General features: G+C 38.2%; 1 protein-coding gene across 1 annotated transcript; it reads left to right on the forward strand.

The window, feature by feature from the left end:
• The first annotated feature begins 1570 nt into the window (after window positions 1–1570).
• On the forward strand, window positions 1571–16102 carry C2CD4D (C2 calcium dependent domain containing 4D). Its single transcript, XM_044079933.1, has 2 exons — window positions 1571–1679; window positions 14355–16102. Exon 2 carries the CDS (start codon window positions 14505–14507, stop codon window positions 15726–15728), a length of 1224 nt encoding a protein of 407 aa, XP_043935868.1. The 5' UTR covers window positions 1571–1679; window positions 14355–14504; the 3' UTR covers window positions 15729–16102.
• The last annotated feature ends 3244 nt before the right edge of the window (window positions 16103–19346 follow it).

A 19346-nucleotide genomic window follows, 5' to 3' on the forward strand; every position in this document is an offset into this window, starting at 1 on the left:
GGGAACACAACTTCAAATGAGTATCCTTAACTTTGTCAACAGATGATGGACAACTTAGGAGAAGTAAATCTTTTCAGATTTCGTTTACACTCCACTGTTGCCTCATGGTACTTCATTTCTTTCTATCACCTAAATAAGATTCAGCTAAGCTGTCATCATGTGACCAGAATGGACAGCAATAAGTACCTGTACATGGCTGATGCATTTTTATTGCCGTCCATTTCAAAGGAGTGTGGAAAATCAAAAGAACCTAGAGTATTCTAGCTGGATAACGCTTCTGGATCTCAGAGGACTCTTCTCTGACTGTCAAGATTAGTAGGCAGGACAGGAATGAATCACCTTTTTCACCAGTGTTATTTTTTTTGCTGTCATATTATTACAAATATTCTGTTTTTAATTTCTTCATTCGGTCATTTTCAATACCTCTTTTATCGTTTTCAGGGTCACAGGAGAGCCTGAGCATATCCTAGCAAACAAGAGTTTAAGTCAGAGAACCATCTTCTGATGAAACGTGTAAGGCCAGTGAATCAGTCCTGAATGGCATCATGCATACATGGGGGGGCTGTGGTTAGCATAATGGTTAAGGTCTTTATCTCACAAATACCAGGTACATGGTTTAATTATGACCTCTGGTTATTGGCTAGGTTTGTGATAGTCTGCAGACTGATAGCTTAATATTTTCTGTGAAAAATGGATGGGTGGATTTGTCATAATGTTTAAGGTGTTCACAAGGTACAGGGTTTGATTTCAATTAGCTAGGCGTAAATGACCCTTCATGACAGTTAGTCTTCGATTCACATAGAAACCTATGAACTTACTCACGCAAAAATCCTGTGCATTTTGTCAGATTCCAAGCAAGAATAGAAGGCAGAGCCACGCGTCATGATCAAAAATTCTGGCAATAATTTATTGCAGCAACAAGAAGTAGAAACAGCCAAACAGCCCTCAACAGAGAATATTCAGTTACCCAATATCTCTGCTTGCCGCTGTTAAAGTCATCCATCTGGAAACCTTATGTAAGCTTGGCTGCACCAGAATCAAAACTGAAGTGCAGAGAATAACATGTTTATTCCTAAGGCCACATTCATCCTTCTGTTTGCTTTGCTAATATCACAGTCCTTAGTTTATGGCATTGAAGTTTCTTACTGTGAAAATGACTACAGCGTCACAACTGGAAGAAAGCAGTCAAAAGAGGGGGCATGTATACAGTTAACACAGATATATGCAGATTTGTTTGCAAATATCCCAGGCAAGATTATAGCAAACACAGAAAATTTAGGATATCATTGAAATAAATTCTGAAGTGTAAGAAATTCATTTGAAATTGCAAGTTTTAGCTGGCAGACAAAAAAGTTTCAGATGGGAATTTCAGTTCTCTGCTTCACTTTAACGATATGTTATTCACTCATTTAATATAGGTAATATAAGCAAATCACAAAAGAACAGGCTGCCTCTTCAGAAGGCAGTTCCTTCTGCTAAATTATTACTAATGAGCTGACTCATACAAGATGACGTTTCTGGTTAAGTACTCCTGCAGCTTCATAAATCCTGGCTGCCCTGGAGTGGGAGAAAGAAAGGGAGAGAATGCATAAGATATGCAGAGGGACACACACATAGATTCAGCAGCAGACATCTGACATAACGGTGGACACATCTGCAGAGCAATTTGTCATTCAGAGGTAAGACTAAAAGAATTAAAGAGACTGAAACTGGGATAAGCAAAATTACGAAATTATTTAAATATAATGAACTCATCTTTATGAAATGCATGTGATTACTTCCAGGTATCTAACAAGTGAAACTTATGTAACTTCATTCAGAATATCAAGTTTAATATATAAATGAGAGAAAAAGAAACATCTCTATTTTAAGAAAAAATAGTTAAAAGTTTTCTGCTCTCAATATGACAGAATAAAAACAAATTTGATTAGAAAAAACATATGAGATTACCTAAAAAGTGAAATGAAAACTGCTGAAAGAAATATTTCCTTTTTTGATGAGCTATACATGTAAAGCAGTATTATCTGACTTCTCTGAGGGATCTTTGAATAATTTGTAACTTCATCTAATTCTGCCAAGTCACACAGCATTAAAAAGTAACTGGATGAAATTTGAGTATAGGATGGTAGTGCATATTATTCTGGCAGATACAACAAATCTCCTGTAGGAAAAGAAAAAAGCCATACAATAACAAAAATGAATAAAAAGGGAAGAGCAAATCCCTTGGTAATGTGGACAATTTATCTTAAGAGAGAGAAGTTTAAGACTGAGATATTGCTTAATTAGCTCATGTTAGTAGAAACTTAGAATAACAGTACAGACAAAAAAAAACTTTACTGTTCTAATTAAATAACAATCTTATGTGCACTAGTTTCTCATAGGTATGTCTTTGCGTGGACATAATGCAATGAACACTTCTGCTGACCTGAATTTGAGAAGTATAAATGTAAGCGTTTAATTAACCTGTCATCTTGGGGGATCACTGCTGGTGATGTAGAGTGTACAATAAGAGTTGCAAAGCTAACTGTAGTGCCTGACTGCATTAAATAAAGAAACAAAGATGTTAGCATCACATTAGGAGATGCACATTTTACTTTGTTTTAATGCGTTTGCCTGATTGCATACATTTTGAAGAAGCTGTACATTTTATTTGTTTTTTATTTAATTGTACATTTAGACAGGATAGTCCAGATTCTTCTTAAACAAATGTATTTCTATACCTCCCTTCTATAAGAATAGCCTTGTGAATCTGAGTTACATTTTTAACTTTCTCACTGTTCTTAATACCAAAACCAGTTTTGTAAGGTTTTGCCATGTGTGCAGCCTTTTCTTGGTAAACATGCTTCTTCACATTGCCCCTGACTTTTCTAGTATCAGACACTGATTTATTTCCATCCACAGCATCTTTTGATCATGCTCTTTTTCTGATGTTTTTCAAAATTTTTGTCATGTCCTTTTTGTGCCTTTTCCACCATGTGAATATATAGGCTCTGTGTCCTGTAAGCTCAATCTTCTATATTTCTTCCATCCTTCTACTGTATTTGGAAATGTAACTTCTGAAATATTAAACATTACTTCACTAGTGGTCTAAGCATACTTTTTACAAGAAACTAAATGCTTAATTTTTTTACTGATAATAACCACAGACCTTCTTACTACCTGTTCACATTGCCTGGATAGTATTCAGTTACTAGCTTTGCTCACACATAAATTTGTATTTCTGTTTTTGTCAGTATATCTGGTCTTCTTGTAAACCTTCAATGGATTTTTGTTCTGCATCTATAGTATACTGAACTGGATCAAAGCTAATGTAATTTTGACAACTAAGTCCACACTGCCCAAGTCCATTGTTATTAGCCACTAGCAGCCATCTCCCCATGCACTCCTGCATATCAACTTTGTTCCTGTGTTTTGTGCCACATTCAGAGACATACTTTCAGTCCCTTTGCAGTTCACTTATACAGACATAAAAAAGAGACTGACCTTGGGATCAAATCATCTTATTTGTTATTGTTGTTGTAGGTATTCATTTACTATTGCCTTCTGTAATCTTTTTTCCACCCAAGATCTTAGTAAGACTGTCATGCTGAGACAGACTCTAATGCTTTCTGACTTGCTTTTGTTTAGGTTTAGATAAAAAAAAATAATTCAAATGTTTTGGAAAGCTGTTTCCTTAGTCTCTTCTGTGGTCTACTGGTTTGGTCAGTGAAAAAAATCTGTAAAACTTGAGTTCATTGTAAACAGCCTAACAAACCATGTATGACTTTATTGGGAATGCATCCCTTAAGTGAATGGTTGCACCCAAAACACTGCTGAGTGAAGTAACCATATTAGAAGCAGGTGAATGTCCATAATAAATTACTAGAAGTGCATTGGTACTTTACCAGAGCCTGGTCAGCCATACCTTGAGTGCGTATTGCAGCTACAGCGGCCTTATATGGAAAAATACATCAGATTTTTAGAAGGAGTTGTAAGGAAAACCAGCAGAAGCATGCAAAGAGGTGAAAGGATGTAGCCAGAGACTGCATAGAAAAAAAGGCAAATGGTATAACCAAAGACTAGATGATTCTTCTTCCTAGAGACCAGAAGAATCTAGGGGGAACATTATGTGGATGAATAAGATTATGTCAGGAAGCTGTGAAAGGGTCACTCTGAGCAGGAAGGGAGAGGGATGACCTCGGCAACAGGTGGGCAGGACTAAGTTTTCAATGGATTTGTGCTGAGACACATAGACTGGACTTCTGTATTAGATAATGGAAATAAAATTCCGAAGCGCATTCGAGAGAGCATTGTTATTATCCCCCAGCAAGCACAAGCCAAGCTGTTGTCGTAATGCAAAACATACAAAGTATACAAGCAAGGAAGCAGGAAAGGATGGGCGGGGGGATAGCATGGAAAGGAAGGGAGAAATTAAAGATGGAAGGATGGACAATTTACAAAGATACTTAATGAGTAGATTAGGTAGGGTTTTTGCTTCCTTTGTTCATCAAGAAAAGGTAATTTCATGGCAATTTGCTATTATATTATGAAAACAAAGTTAAATCCTGTTATCATTGTTCACGTGGATAAGAAGCATTTAAAACATGAGGGTTACGATAGAATTTATTCAAACTATGTGGCATGTTTTGGGTAATGCAGCTAAAAGGTTCATAATGCAGTTGCAGAAAAGTAATTATATAATGGTTGTTTTCTCATATGCAGAATCAGCCAGCTACATATCTGCATTACAACTGGGTAACAATGTCTGAAAATATTCAAACTTAATGTCATTACCTGGCTGGCAGCATGCTATCCCCCCCCCCCCCAGAAAAAAAGAACAGACCCACCTAACGTACACCATCACCATTTTCTTTGATATGCATTTCATCACTACATTCTTTGATACGCATTCAGAATTGAATAAATAAATTAAGTGAAATAAAAAGCAACAGCATCTCTGGCTGCACTTCACCACATTATTGCATGGTTCATAGGTTCATAGGTTCATACTAGGCTATCTGCCCTAGGGCATTTATAAGCCTAGCCAAAGTGTGTTTGGCTTTCGCCACCCATTTTAAATTAATTTTGCTATGCCTTTTTTTGAGGTTAGTATACTGTGCCTCTGTCTAACAGTGACACAGAAGTGATAGCCGGGGTAAACCTACGATCTCCCATCCACTCATCAAGATTCCTCTTGAAGAGAATCAATGTGGGACTCTGCATAACCTGGACTGGGATTTTATTCCAGAGTGAAGGGAGCCTCTGGGTTATGAATCTGTCCCTCCAGCATGTCCTATTTATTTCAGTGCTGAGGTTAGATGGGATTTGGATTTTCTGAGGTGCAGCATGTCCATTAATTCCGGGTTGGACATGGCTTGAGCAGGCGGTATGCCACTGAGTAGAGCTGGAGTTTCTTTAACCAGGCAGCATATGGCATCTGTTTGAGCCCTTTGATCCTCTTGGTGAGGTACTTTTGGGGTGTTTCCAGTTGCTGCAGGTGTCTGGTAAGGTACATCCCAAAAGGGGCATTGTACTCAATTATGGGCCTGATGAGGGATGAGTAATAATCTAGATGTGAATCCCTTCATGATTAGGTGGGCTATATAAAATGTTTTCTAACCACTTTGGCCAATGGTTGTCAAATGAGAGATTGCTATCAACTTGGGTCCCCAGGTCCCTAATGACTTCTTCTGTACTTAATGGATTACTACCTATGTGGTAATTTGTGGGCACTTTGTTTTTGCCAAAGGGGATGACTATACACTTTTTGGTGTTTAGCTTGAGGCCATGGCTCTGGCACCAGTTGTATGTTTCTATGAGGCCCTTTTGGAGGATGCTTGTGTCGGCTGGAGAGTTGATTATGGCCCAGTTTGCAGTCATGGTCAGCCACAGTCCTTCCATGTTGGCCTGTACTGCCGAGAAATATATACCGAACAAGAGAGGTCCCAGGACTGAGCCTTGTGGGACGCCACTTGTAACTGGTTTGGAGTCTGACATGGCTCCAGCAATTCTAACCATATGGGTTCTGTCCTTGAGCCAGTTTGCAACCCATCTAGTGACATAGGGGTTTATATTTAAGCTGGTGAGCTTATCCATAATGCCCGAGTGGGGTATTGTATCGAAGGCTTTTGCAAGGTCCAAGTAGGCTGTGTGGACCACCTTCCCAATGGCCTTGGTGACTGTTTCAAAGAAATCGACCAGGTTTAAGAGGCAGGATCTGCCCTTAACAAAGCCAAACTGGGTAGGATTCAGTGTCATTAGGTCCCCAATATCTTTATTTATGAGGTCCATGATGATCCTTTCCATAGCTTTGCAGACCAAGCTAGTCAGGCTTATGGGACGATAGTTTCCAGGATCCGTTGAGGCACCACCTTTGTGGAGAGGGACCACTGTTCACTCTTTGGGTACATATCCTGTAGTAAGGCTAAGATTGAACAGTAGTTTTATGTTTGGGTTTAGCTCTTCTTGGAGTTCATGCACCATCTGGTCCCATTGATGCTGTGTTTTGCATCTGAGATGTCAGGGGCAGCACTCTGTTGGGATAGATATTTGCCCTTTGGTGGGGAGAGGAGAAGTTTGCACTGAACCTGTCAGCTAGGATGTTGGCAATGTCTGTGGGCTCAGTGTATTTTTTGTCATTTTGGACTAATTCTGAGCATATCTGGGAATTCCCACCCAGGTCCCTAACATAACTAAAGAAAGCCTTGTGATTATCCTCAGTGTCCTGTGCAATTTTTCTCTTGAAGCTGGCCTTAGACAATTTTATGAGTGCCCGTAGTTTTTTGCTAATACTGATCAGAGATGCCTTCCCTTTTTGGGATTTTGCTCTATCATGTAGTAGCTTCCTCCTTCTATTGTATAGTTTGTTTATGGCTGGGGTCCACCAGACAGGACGTCTGCCTTTGGAGGATTGGGTCTTGGTTTTATTTGGGATTGCATGATCCATGCATTCCTGAAGGTGTTTATAGAATGCGTTTATAAAGGATTCTGTCTGGGGCCGTATTTTCCACAGACCCGGGGCTTTGAAGGATTTCGCCTCGGTTTTGAGGTGTGTGAAATTTGCTTTAGAGAAGTTTTTCACTGTGGTTTTCTGGGCAGGGGGTGGGGTCGGGATGTGAACATCCAGTGAGATTAGTTTATGGTCTGATTTTACCAGTGATGGATACACTTCTGGTCTGGAGCATAGTGTCCCCATGTTGGTGATGATCAGGTCCAGTATGTTTTCCCCTCTTGTGGGAGTGGTAACAAGTTGTTCCATAGCATTTGAGTTTATAAATTCTAGGAACCTTTGGGCTAGGGTGTTGGAGCTAGAGTAATGCTCCCAGTCTATGTTTGGGTAGTTGAAGTCGCCCAATATAATGGTGTTTGGAGAGACCTTCATATTTTCCAGTATTCTCAGGAAGGCCAAGTGGGGTTCCTGTGTTTGGGAGGGTGGTCTGTAGCAGGCTATAAACTGGAAGGCAGTTTTACCCACAGTTAGTTGCACATGGATAGTCTTTGATGCTTCGTGCTGTGCCACCAACCTGGAGGTGTGGGTATCTTTGACGAATATTGATACTCCCCTTTTGTGGTTCGGTCCAAGTTGTGGGGCCAAAAAGCATGATATGAGGTACAACCTGGTAGTGCTGGGGTGCTCTCGGGAGCCTTGAACCAGGTTTCTGTTACTGCACAGATATCGATGTTCTCCATGCTGCATCTTGAGGTTTAGACTTCTGGTGTTGAGTAGCATTACTCTTAGTTTCTTATCCCTTGTGATACCTATGGAGGTGGGTTTGTCTTTTGAGCCTTGCCTAAAAAAGGCACTATGGGGGTAGCAAGAGCCTTTGCCAATATCCGAAAGCCCAGGGGATCCCAGGCTGACAGGCATTGGATCCCCTTTGAATGACACCAACACTTAAGCCAATTGTTGAAAGTGATCATCTTGTCTTCATATTGTGGCATCATTCTTGGTGAGGGTAAGATGCTACTCAAGGTCAGCCTGGGCTATGCTCAGAGAGCTCCTCTATGTCTCTTTTCATGTAGTCCAGGGAGGTACATCTCAGGTCATTCACACCAGCATGGACAATGACTGAGTCATATTTGTACTTGCCTTGGAGTGACCTGAGTGCTTGTGTTATGTGCGGATCCTAGCCCGATAGGCAGCTCACCGTGACCTTCTCCTTGTTCAGCCTGGAAGCGGGACGTCAGTGTGCCTGACGATAGAGTCACCTATTACAAGTGTATCAGGTGTGTTGTTTAGCCTTAAGGGCTGTGACTGTTCGCACACTGGCTTTGTGAGCTATGTGTTGCAGGTCTCTGCTGCTTAGGCAGATTTTGTATGTTTTTGTGTGTTTATGTGTTTGGTTTGTTGTCGTGATAGGTCTATGTGAGACTGGAATTGTAGTGAGTGTGGTTTCCTTCTCCTCCTGACTCTTAGCCTCCAGGTTGGATATATGGTTGCATCTCTCACATGTGTTGGAATTTGTTGGGAGGAGGAGAGGGTTGTCTGTGTACATGAGGCAGTTGTAACATTGCCTCAAGATTCCCAGATTCACCAGCTGGACAGGAGAGAAGATTGACAACTGACATTTGGACATGCTAGAATAGTATTGGGAATTCCTTTATAATTGAAAAAAGGGGCCAATGGGGAACAAGGTACTCAAGGAGAGTTTGTGAGGGTGTAGTGCTTTTAATTTTTTAGAGCTGACTTATATAATTGCTTTAGTGAGCAAGTGCCAGGTAACTTAAATGCAATGTGTTACAGGTAACTTAAATGCAAAAACGACAAACAGTAACTTTCTTTCAAGTGAAACAAGGAAATAAGTACAGTAAGCAATGCAGATATCACTAGGGATCCACAGAAGTACTAAAAGGCCATGTTTTAGGTGGAATTAGCGTTTCAGGGAAATAAACAAACAACAAGCATACAAATAAAGCTAGATTCAGCAGGCCTGGATCTAGTCTATGCTACAGCAAACAAGGTGTACCAATTTCAGTAAGAAACAGTTAGAATATGCAGGCACTATAAGCCTCTAACCAGAAATTCCCTGCTCAGAAGGGCAGAGTCCAGCCTCCTCCCCACAAGTGCAGAGACGCAATCCTTCTTAACGTAAAATAACTGGCCTGGAGCCCAAGTGCTTAAACCAGAACTAATACACTTTTAGAATAACAGACACTGAGCTCTCAATCAGCAGTTCCCAACTTAGAAGGATGTAAGCTACCTGTCCTGCCACCACAGTGCAGGCCACAAACCTTCCTAATGTAAAACAACTGGTCTGAAGCCCGAGTGCTTAATCCAAAAGACTTAGAAATGATAGCTACACTTTAATCAAGTTACTACCAGCAGTAATAAATACAACTGAATACTTTAAAGAATGCCTGGATTAGTGCTCAAGTTATACAAACAAAGCTAGATTCAGCAGGCCTGGATCTAGTCTATGCTACAGCAAACAAGGTGTACCAATTTCAGTAAGAAGCAGTTCAAATATGCAGGCACTATAAGCTTTAACCAGAAATTCCCAGCTCAGAAGGACAGAGTCCAGCCTCTCCTCCCACAAGAGTGCAGAACACGAACCCTCTTAATGTAAAATAACTGGCCTCAAGCCCAAGTGCTTAAACCAGAATGAATACACTTTTAGAATAACAGACACTGAGCCCTCAATCAGCAGTTCCCAACTTAGAAGGATGTAAGCTACCTGTTCTGCCACTACAGTGCAGACCACAAACCTTCCTAATGTAAAACTGGTCTGAAGCCCAGGTGCTTAAACTAAAAGGCTTACAATGAGTTACACCAAGCAGTAATAAATACAACTAAAAGCAAAATAAAGTAGGAAAAACACAAATACAGTAAAGAAACTAAGCTGATTGGCCTTCTCAAATGCTCTCCCTGTACTGGGTAGGAGCCACTAGAAAAAAAGAGTTTAACTGCAACAAGTTATCATAAACAAACAACCCAACAGATGCTTAATAAGAGTGGACAATTTCCAGTTAATACCTCACACACAGTGAAACCAGCTAGAAAAAATACACAGTACACAAAGTGCTATAAACAACAAAGAAATAAAGAACAAAATAAACAAAAAACAGGATACTTAATGTTATATATTGTAGCTCTAGTTTTTTGAGTGTGTCAGTCTTTTTGATCAGCTCACTGTAAAATGGCTGAACACTCACAAGAAAGAAAGAAATCTCAAAGAACCAGTGAGGTGCTTAGTCTAAGCTGTAGTCAGGAGGACCTCAGTCAGCCAATGACCTCAAACAATTCTCTCTCACTGAAATGCCTGATGGCTTTGGCTAAAACAAGATGTCCCTGAATTATGTGCTCAGACACACAGCCTCCACAAACACTAGGCCCAAATACAAGCCTGAATATGGAAATGCTACAAATATCCCACTACTTAGAACAAACTGCAGAAATGTTACTCACAGCTGAAAAGCAGCAGTGAGCCTTTAAATAAAAGTATTAAACAGCTAAAGGAGCCACTAGAAAAAGAGTTTAACTGCAACAAGTTATCATAAACAAACAACCCAACAGATGCTTAAATAAGTGGACAGTTTCCAGTTAATACCTCACACACAGTGAAACTAGCTAGAAAAAATACACAGTACACAAAGTGCTATAAACAACAAAGAAATAAAGAACAAAATAAACAAAAACAGGATACTTAATGTTATATATTGTAGGAGTTTGCTGAGTGTCCTTCCTTCAATCAGCTCACTGTAAAATGGCTGAACACTCACAACTGAGCTTCTTAGGTAACAGAAAGTTGAAACCTGAGACAGCTTTTAAGAAAGAAATCTCAAAAGAACCAATGAGGTGCTTAGTCTAAGCTGTAGTCCAGGAGACCTCAGTCAGCCAATGACCTCAAACAATTCTCTCTCACTGAAATGCCTGATGGCTTTGGCTAAAACAAGATGTCCCTGAATTATGTGCTCAGACACACAGCCTCCACAAACACTAGGCCCAAATACAAGCCTGAATATGGAAATGCTACAAATATCCCCACTACTTAGAACAAACTGCAGAAATGTTACTCACAGCTGAAAAGCAGCAGTGAGCCTTTAAATAAAAGTATTAAATAGCTAAAGGAGCCACTAGAAAAAAGAGTTTAACTGCAACAAGTTATCATAAACAAACAACCCAACAGATGCTTAATAAGAGTGGACAGTTTCCAGTTAATACCTCACACACAGTGAAACTAGCTAGAAAAAATACACAGTACACAAAGTGCTATAAACAACAAAGAAATAAAGAACAAAATAAACAAAAAACAGGATACTTAATGTTATATATTGTAGCTCGAGTTTGCTGAGTGTCCTTCCTTCAATCAGCTCACTGTAAAATGGCTGAACACTCACAACTGAGCTTCTTAGGTAACAGAAAGTTGAAACCTGAGACAGCTTTTAAGAAAGAAATCTCAAAATGACCTCAAACAATTCTCTCTCACGGAAATGCCTGATGGCTTTGGCTAAAACAAGATGTCCCTGAATTATGTGCTCAGACACACAGCCTCCACAAACACTAGGCCCAAATACAAGCCTGAATATGGAAATGCTACAAATATCCCACTACTTAGAACAAACTGCAGAAATGTTACTCACAGCTGAAAAGCAGCAGTGAGCCTTTAAATGAAAGTTTTAAACAGCTAAAGGAGCCACTAGAAAAAAAGAGTTTAACTGCAACAAGTTATCATAAACAAACAACCCAACAAATGCTTAATAAGAGTGGACAATTTCCAGTTAAACTAGCTAGAAAAAATACACAGTACACAAAGTGCTATAAACAACAAAGAAATAAAGAACAAAATAAACAAAAAACAGGATACTTAATGTTATATATTGTAGCTGCGTATTGCAGAAGGGTGAACAGAACATTTCTGAAAGGCAGTCTGCAAGGTTTGCAAATGCCAAACGGGAAAAGGTTTGAATGTGCAATGAGCAAATGCACAGTGAGATTCATTCATTGCACATTCGACATTCTGGGGAGGATTGCACTACAGTGAAGATCAGGATATGGTTCCTTTCCCCACTGTAGTGCGATCTCGGAGTTAGAATAATAAAGTGGGTGGAGTGCAGCCCCCCACATGGGGGGTGCAGGGGTCTTGCCCCCCTGCTTTACACTTGTTTTTTTTTTTCTTCGACATTCATGTTCGAAAAACAGTGAATCTGCTGTTCGATTTTGTGGTTGTGAGTCGCTCATATGAGCAGTTGAACCACTGTGATTCACGGTTTTAAAGGTAAACCTATTGCCTCGATCTGAATATACACATCAGCATGCCTATGTGGAGTAGGGCATGGGTCCATCTTACATTACATTTCCAGTGGAGAAAAAATTAATGGGCAATACTGCATTATAATATGAAATTTATTTAACAAAGAAATAAAAAGCATTTTGTCACAGTGCAAAAGGATTTGGGAACTTTTTGTTTTGGTCCACGTACTGCTGTCTTGTTTGACTAATAAATAATGAACAGTTAAATAGCTATTTACTCAGGTGACATGAAAGTTGTTTGCCTATGTTTTATTGGAAGATTCTTGAGTCATATTAGTAGTTCTGGTTCACTGTAATGAATTTGTTTCCTTCATAAGAAACACAGTTTAACAATTCAGACAGAGTCAGACAGCCAGAAATGTCCATTTGGACTGTAATATCTGAGCCCAGTATTTTATAGCAATAAGCAACAAATATCCTTGGGCACTGCTGGGATTTACTCAATGACGGTGTCATTTAGCTATTGTAATTTATAGACAAAGCACATTATCCAAGTCAGACTCAGTGCTCTACAGAGATGAGAGGTACCGAGTGGATGTTTTTGACTGGATGAGTGCCCCCTCTTAAAAATGAAATTTGGAAATTCTCAAATATAAAATAAGATTTTGCTGTATCTTAGTATACCTGGTAAACTGTTTTATCTAGTTCTTGTCTATAATGTTTTGGTACAACTACTTCAGCACAGAACTTAAATATGAGACCAAAGTTATACAGTACATAGTTTCATAGGTAAGAACTAGGCTAGCTGCTTTTGTGGGCCACTTTAAGCCTAGCTGATTTCTCTTAGGGGTGAGAATCAAACCCTTTATCTTGTGTCTGTTAGGTAAACACGTTTGCCATTATGCTAACACCCAACTCCTATACATCTAATTATTATATAATAACTCAAGTACTACTATTATAGTACCTCAGCTATAATATAGCAATATTATACCAAAGTGCAGTGCAACAGTTTTTAAGTGTATTGCAGTGACTGCAGAACAGAATGATACAATAAAGATTACCCAGGCTGTAGCATTGCATCATTCACGTATACTATATAAACAAAATATAATTTTAGTACAATACTTAATTATACTATTAATGTTGAACTCCACTTAATGTCGAGTACTAAACATCACATTATAGAACCTTTATTGGAACTCATGAATTTCTGTTAGCAACCTGTACTGACAGTTCCTCTATGCTTTGTGGTGAAATTTATACAGACACAGCTCAAGAACTGAGGAATAAATGAAGACCAGTGAGTCTTAATCAATTGAAAAACTAATACCATTGAGACGTTGATATGCAACTATGTGCTCAAGTTCTAATTTGTGAGGTCAGCCTGGTAAAGTCATCATCAAGTTTGGTTGTCAGTTTTTTTTTTTATAATGTGTTACACCACAATACCCTGTGCCATTCTGTGCTGGTTTTTGAGGACTGTATCAGACATTCAGGCATGCTGGTACTTGTGTATTTTGTTTTGTTATACTGACCTGCCAATGTAATTAAAGCATGGTAACAAACCAAATGATCTTAGTAGGACAGTGTAGCAACAAGGCAATTGTACTGATCAGTTTCTCTAGATAACAACATAAACACATTTATTCACCCATAGTATAAGTAGACATGACTGTATTGCTTTTCAGAGTTGGACAAGAACAAATATGAATGCTGCTTTCTGGTTGCACAGCAAGGCAACCATGAGCTGTGATTGGCTTGTACTTTTATTTAGGCAAGCCATAAATCTGCATTCTTTGCCACCCCTTGGTGGTGTAGTGCATAAAGAATCAATAATCAAATGGTGCATTTTTACATTTAGTAGTTAAAATATATGACAGAGGCAATAACATATTAATTCACAAGCTCAGTCTAACATTTTGGCTAATGGAACATCCCCATTAAATAACCTGTTAGGCAGATTCTTGTTTCTGAATTCAGGAAAAATATTATTGAACTCAGCTAGAAGATAGAACTGGTCAGGCATTGAATTTAGTTTATGAGTGCCTCATAAGCACAGGAGGGAAATCATATGAATATTAACTATCTTTTCCAAATTAATTTTTTAGTTTTGCTGTTATACACTATAAATGTGGACTTAAAATGTAGAATGCATCTTCTAACTGAATTTTACTATTTTTAGGAAGTGGTCCTTCCCAGGAGTCGTAAATACTCCCCATTCCTGAGCATGGCTGAAGCAAAGTTTAGATTATACATTTCATAAAGTGAGTTTCACAGTGGAAGTTATTCAACAGTAGCATCCTAGCATTACAGACCATAGTTCTCAAGCACCATGTTTATTACTAACCAGAAAGTTCTACAGAAAAAGTTGCTGACGTGTCCCAATGTTCTCACTCCAGACAGGATCCCAGAGTTCTTCATCCCACCCAAATTTTCTACCTTTCCAAATAGTATATCAGAGAAAGGATCTTCCTCTGATAGGTGCTTGTTGCCTGGAAAAAGCTACCACAGAACTGTGAATCACAAGACTTTGGTAAGATCAGCAAATCAACACATCATTCAGATTGAGAATGTTGACCAAGACTCCACTTGTAATCCTGAGGGGGAAAGTGAGCACAGACTGCACAACACATATTCAGTATCACATCTCAGTAGTCCAAGGGACTTTACCTTCTTGCCTGAAAGTCCACATACAAGGCGACGAGAATCCCTCTTTCATGCAAAATGCCCATCAATCCAGACTTCAGAGATAGATGGAAAAGAGTCACTCAGTGATGTTATATCAATTGAAAGCCAGTCACCACAGAGTCTTAGACTGTCTTCTCCAGACTTGAGGTCTGCTTGGTTAACTGCAGATACTTACAGCTTAGGTCATATGGATAGTGACACAACATCTTCAGCAGAATCCTCTCCCTTCAGCTCTCCACTCCTAACACGGTCTCTTGCAGGAACTCTTGTATGTCAAGCATACAGTAGACAGAGGCTTTTCTGTAGGACTCTTCACATCAGAGCCATCTCCAGGACTAGTTCATTGTCAACCGATGAGGCCAGTTCAACTGACAACAGCCCCAGTGTTCCTAGAAGAGACAAAGATGCAACTTTGGTGTCTCCATCTAGAACTCTTCTAGCTCCTCCCCCAGTTTTTCCTCTGGATTTCATTTGCTGTCATGAGCGACTGACAAAAGAGAACACAGTAACACTAAACAAAGGTGGAAAGCTTAGGATTTCTGCTGAATACCTCATGGAGAACTGTCGACTCCGAATCCGGATCATCAGTGCTGAGAATCTCTACCAGTCAAGCTTTGACTCCAAAAACATCAGCTGCTGCATTAGAATCCACATACAGCCAGGCAAAGTACAGAAACAGAGGAGTACTGTCATCAAGAACAGCAGGAACCCCATATTTAATGAGGACTTCTTTTTTGAGGGAATCTCTGAGGAAGATCTAACGACTAAGACAGTCAAAATTAAAGTGATCAATAAAGGGTCTAGCATGAGGCGTGACTTTGCATTAGGAGACACTGAACTCAAACTGTGCTCCATTTTACCACCATAAATGACTTAATAGGTATGTGTGTGTTGCTTTGAAGTAGGGCTTGGAATGCAGACTATAATAATTGTTTCAGAAAGAACTAATGACTGTGTGCACTACTGAAGAGTATTAATAGGTCAGAGAAAAGCTTTGGTCAAGACTTTAACCTACATATACTGAGTTAGCACTATTAGAGGATGTGGCAAGAACATATGAGTGACTGCTGTCAGATGTGAAAAAATAGTGCCTTCAAACCTTGAGAAATTGTATATGAGTTTCATATAATTGAACTCCTTCAGTTAAAGCACATATAAAATAGGTTTAAATAAAGAATATGTTTATTTTAATATAACAATAAGTAGAAAGTTCAAATTTGCAATAAAAGAACTTCCCTGATACTTCCAATTGTGTATGTAGTTATTCTGTGTTATTATCTTAAATCATTGTCTGAGAATATAAGTCATGAAAATTATAATGCTGCAGCAAGCAGTACTGGTACAATATGGGGAAGCATACTAGCATCTTACTAATTCATCAGTGTATTTGTGGTTACAGAGACTCTGTCTCCTTTTCTGTCTAACTCAGTGGCATGTCTTACTGAAACCACTGGATGTATTTCAATTAGAAAAAAGTGCAGAGCAGTCTATGACTACAAAGACAGATTAATAAATACATGGATATAAATATAAATATAATATATAAATATAAATAGAACAAAAAGGAGAAGAAAAACTGGAGCTGTGCATTTACATCTATTTTTGAAGGTCTAAGCTGTAAATAATCAGTTAGACTTCAGTACATAGCCAAATCTATGTCCAAGAAAAGTTTTGTGCTATGCCCAAATCCAGCTAGTCGTAGCAACCAAGTGAAAATCCAAAAAACGAAAAAACGCTGCTGGACACTGCTGTAACCAAAATCTTTAAAATTTATTGTAACACAGAATGCAAACAGGATATTCCTCAGATAAAATGCTACACATGAACAAGTTAATTTAAAAAACACCTTAACCAATGATATTCTAGTAAAAAAACCGCCTATTCTTAAGGGCTGGTTCATTCAATCCAGGACTTCTATGGGCTGTCAACTCCAGAATCCATTTGGATTCTGTTACCTCCGTTAACTGTTTGATATCACCCCCCTACTGTTCAGTTTTATATTAACTATAATCCTAAACTTAAAACTATGTGTAGGGTTGATCTTTATATGCCTTTACAAAGCATTACGTTCATCACAGTTCCTTATAGACGACAGATGTCGTAGAATCCTAACTTTTAACATATTGTTGGTCTTCCCAACATAAAAACTGGGGAAAAACAGACATTCAGCCAGATATATCACATCTGTGGTCCTGCACATGGCCCTCCCTTTCAGATAAAACCTCCTACCATTAACCGGATGTTCAAATATGGTCTCCTTATTGATATAGCCACAGGCCTTACACAACCCACAGGGGACAGTACCTACTGTATTCATAGTAGGTTTACCACTTGTGACAATCCTTTCTTTACACAGCAGGTCCTTCAGATTTTTATTTCTTCTATACCCAAAACTTGGGTCATTACCTACTATGTTCCTTAAACTGGTATCACTGGTTATAATATTCCAGTTCCTGTGTATTATATCACATACACCCCTGATGTTACTACCATATGTCAACATCACCTTTTGTCCCCTCTGTACCCGGCTTCCAACCTTGTTACTATCCAGTTCTCCCTGAGTTCGTTTGATCCAATGTTTATACCTATTTTGCCTATAAACCTTACTTCTATCCACTACCTTGTCAACCAGGCTATCTCTATAGCCCCTTTCCTGAAAACACTTCTTAAGTTTAATCACTTCTTCATTGAATTGTGTATCAACCATACTAATTCTTGATGTCCTACTAATCTGCCCCTGCACAATATTGGGGAAGGTAAAACGAGGATGCATGCTATCAAAGGATAGCAATGTGTTTTTCCAACATTCCTTTCTATACAGCAATACGACCACATACAAAGATCCAACACAGTTTATTTCTTTCTTCTAGGAGGATGAATATTCCAAACAATTACAACTTATTTATACCATTCAAAAACCTTAATTACAAAAACTAATAAAACAATTACACAATCAAACAATCAGTTAATTTGCAATAAATGTCATTCATAAAAACACTCTCCAATTGCATTCTACGTTAATACCCATAGGTGTCAGTGTATTATACTTTAATATAAAAACTGTCTCCTTATATAGCAACTTTTGTTTAACTAAATTATCATCAGTATTATAAACTATTACTTGATCAAGAACCGTTGCTAATAAACCTTCAGCTGAACTATTATGGTAGTCTTTAAAGTGTACTGCTAGCGGACTTTCTAATTTTTTATTTTTTATATCTCTTATATGTTCTTGAAGTCGAACCTTAAATGCCCTTTTACTTTCACCTATATAAAACAGTCCGCATGGACATTTAATAGCATACACTATCGCTACTGAATTACAATAAAAAGTCCCACAAGATCTAAAAATCTTACCATTTATACATTCAAATGTTTTACTTATATATTTACACGAAATGCAATTACCACATTCAAATGTTCCAAATAAAACTATCTCTTTTAATAAGTCAACATTAGGTTTAGAATACTTAGCATGTACCAAAATGTCTTTTAGATTTCTCCCTCTTCTATAGGAAAATGTAATATTTATTGGAATAATGTCTACTAGATCACCATATTTAAATAAAAAAGGCCAATATTTCAATACTGCTTTTTTAACTTCTTCTGTCAATAAATCATATGACAGAACAAAAAACATCTGTTTATCAGTATATTCATCTTTTTCTTCTCTATTTACTCTAGTTCTATTATTTTTTCTATTTATCTGAACCCCTTCATTCTTAGCTTTTTGTAAGGATAGCTCAACCTCTTTTACATTATAATTTCTTCTTACAAACAAATCTACTGTTTTTTGTAATTCTATTTCCAATTCCCTCTCATTATTACACAATCTCTTAATTCTAATAAATTCCCCATATGGTAAAGATTTCATAAGATGAGCAGGATGATGGCTCAATCCATCTAAAAAATGTAAATTTTCAAATTTTCTATAAATTCTTGTAAGAATTTTACCATTGCTTATCCCTTCTAAAGTCAAGTCCAAGAAATTAACTTTACTACCCACTTGAAAATCATCAAATTCTAATCCAAATTGATTTGTATGCAAGTCTTTCTTAAAGGCCTCTAACTCATCTATGCCGCCCCTACAGATAAAAATTAAATCGTCTATATATCTATAGTAGCTTATTACATATTTCCTGTAAAATTGTAAATGATACAAAAAATCAAGTTCAAAGCTATTCATCAAAATATTAGCATACATGGGGCAAACTGCCATCCATGGCTGTGCCCTTTAGTTGGTGAAATAACTGACCATCAAAATAAAAATAGTTGTTCTTAAGACAGAATTCCACCAACTCCATAATATAAAATGACTGTGGGTTGTCACCTAAAAGCCTGCAAGCCATGTTCATGTTTTATGCTTGTATATAAGCTTTTTACATCAGCCGTGAACCAAAACATTCCCTCCATCCATTTTATTGGTGTAATCTTGTTTAGAAAATCAAAACTATCCCTAATATATGATGTCTGTTTTGTCACATAA

Source organism: Protopterus annectens, chromosome 8.part0 (assembly GCF_019279795.1).
Source record: "Protopterus annectens isolate FY-2018-M chromosome 8.part0, PAN1.0, whole genome shotgun sequence".
In the NCBI taxonomy this organism is placed as follows: domain Eukaryota; kingdom Metazoa; phylum Chordata; order Ceratodontiformes; family Protopteridae; genus Protopterus; species Protopterus annectens.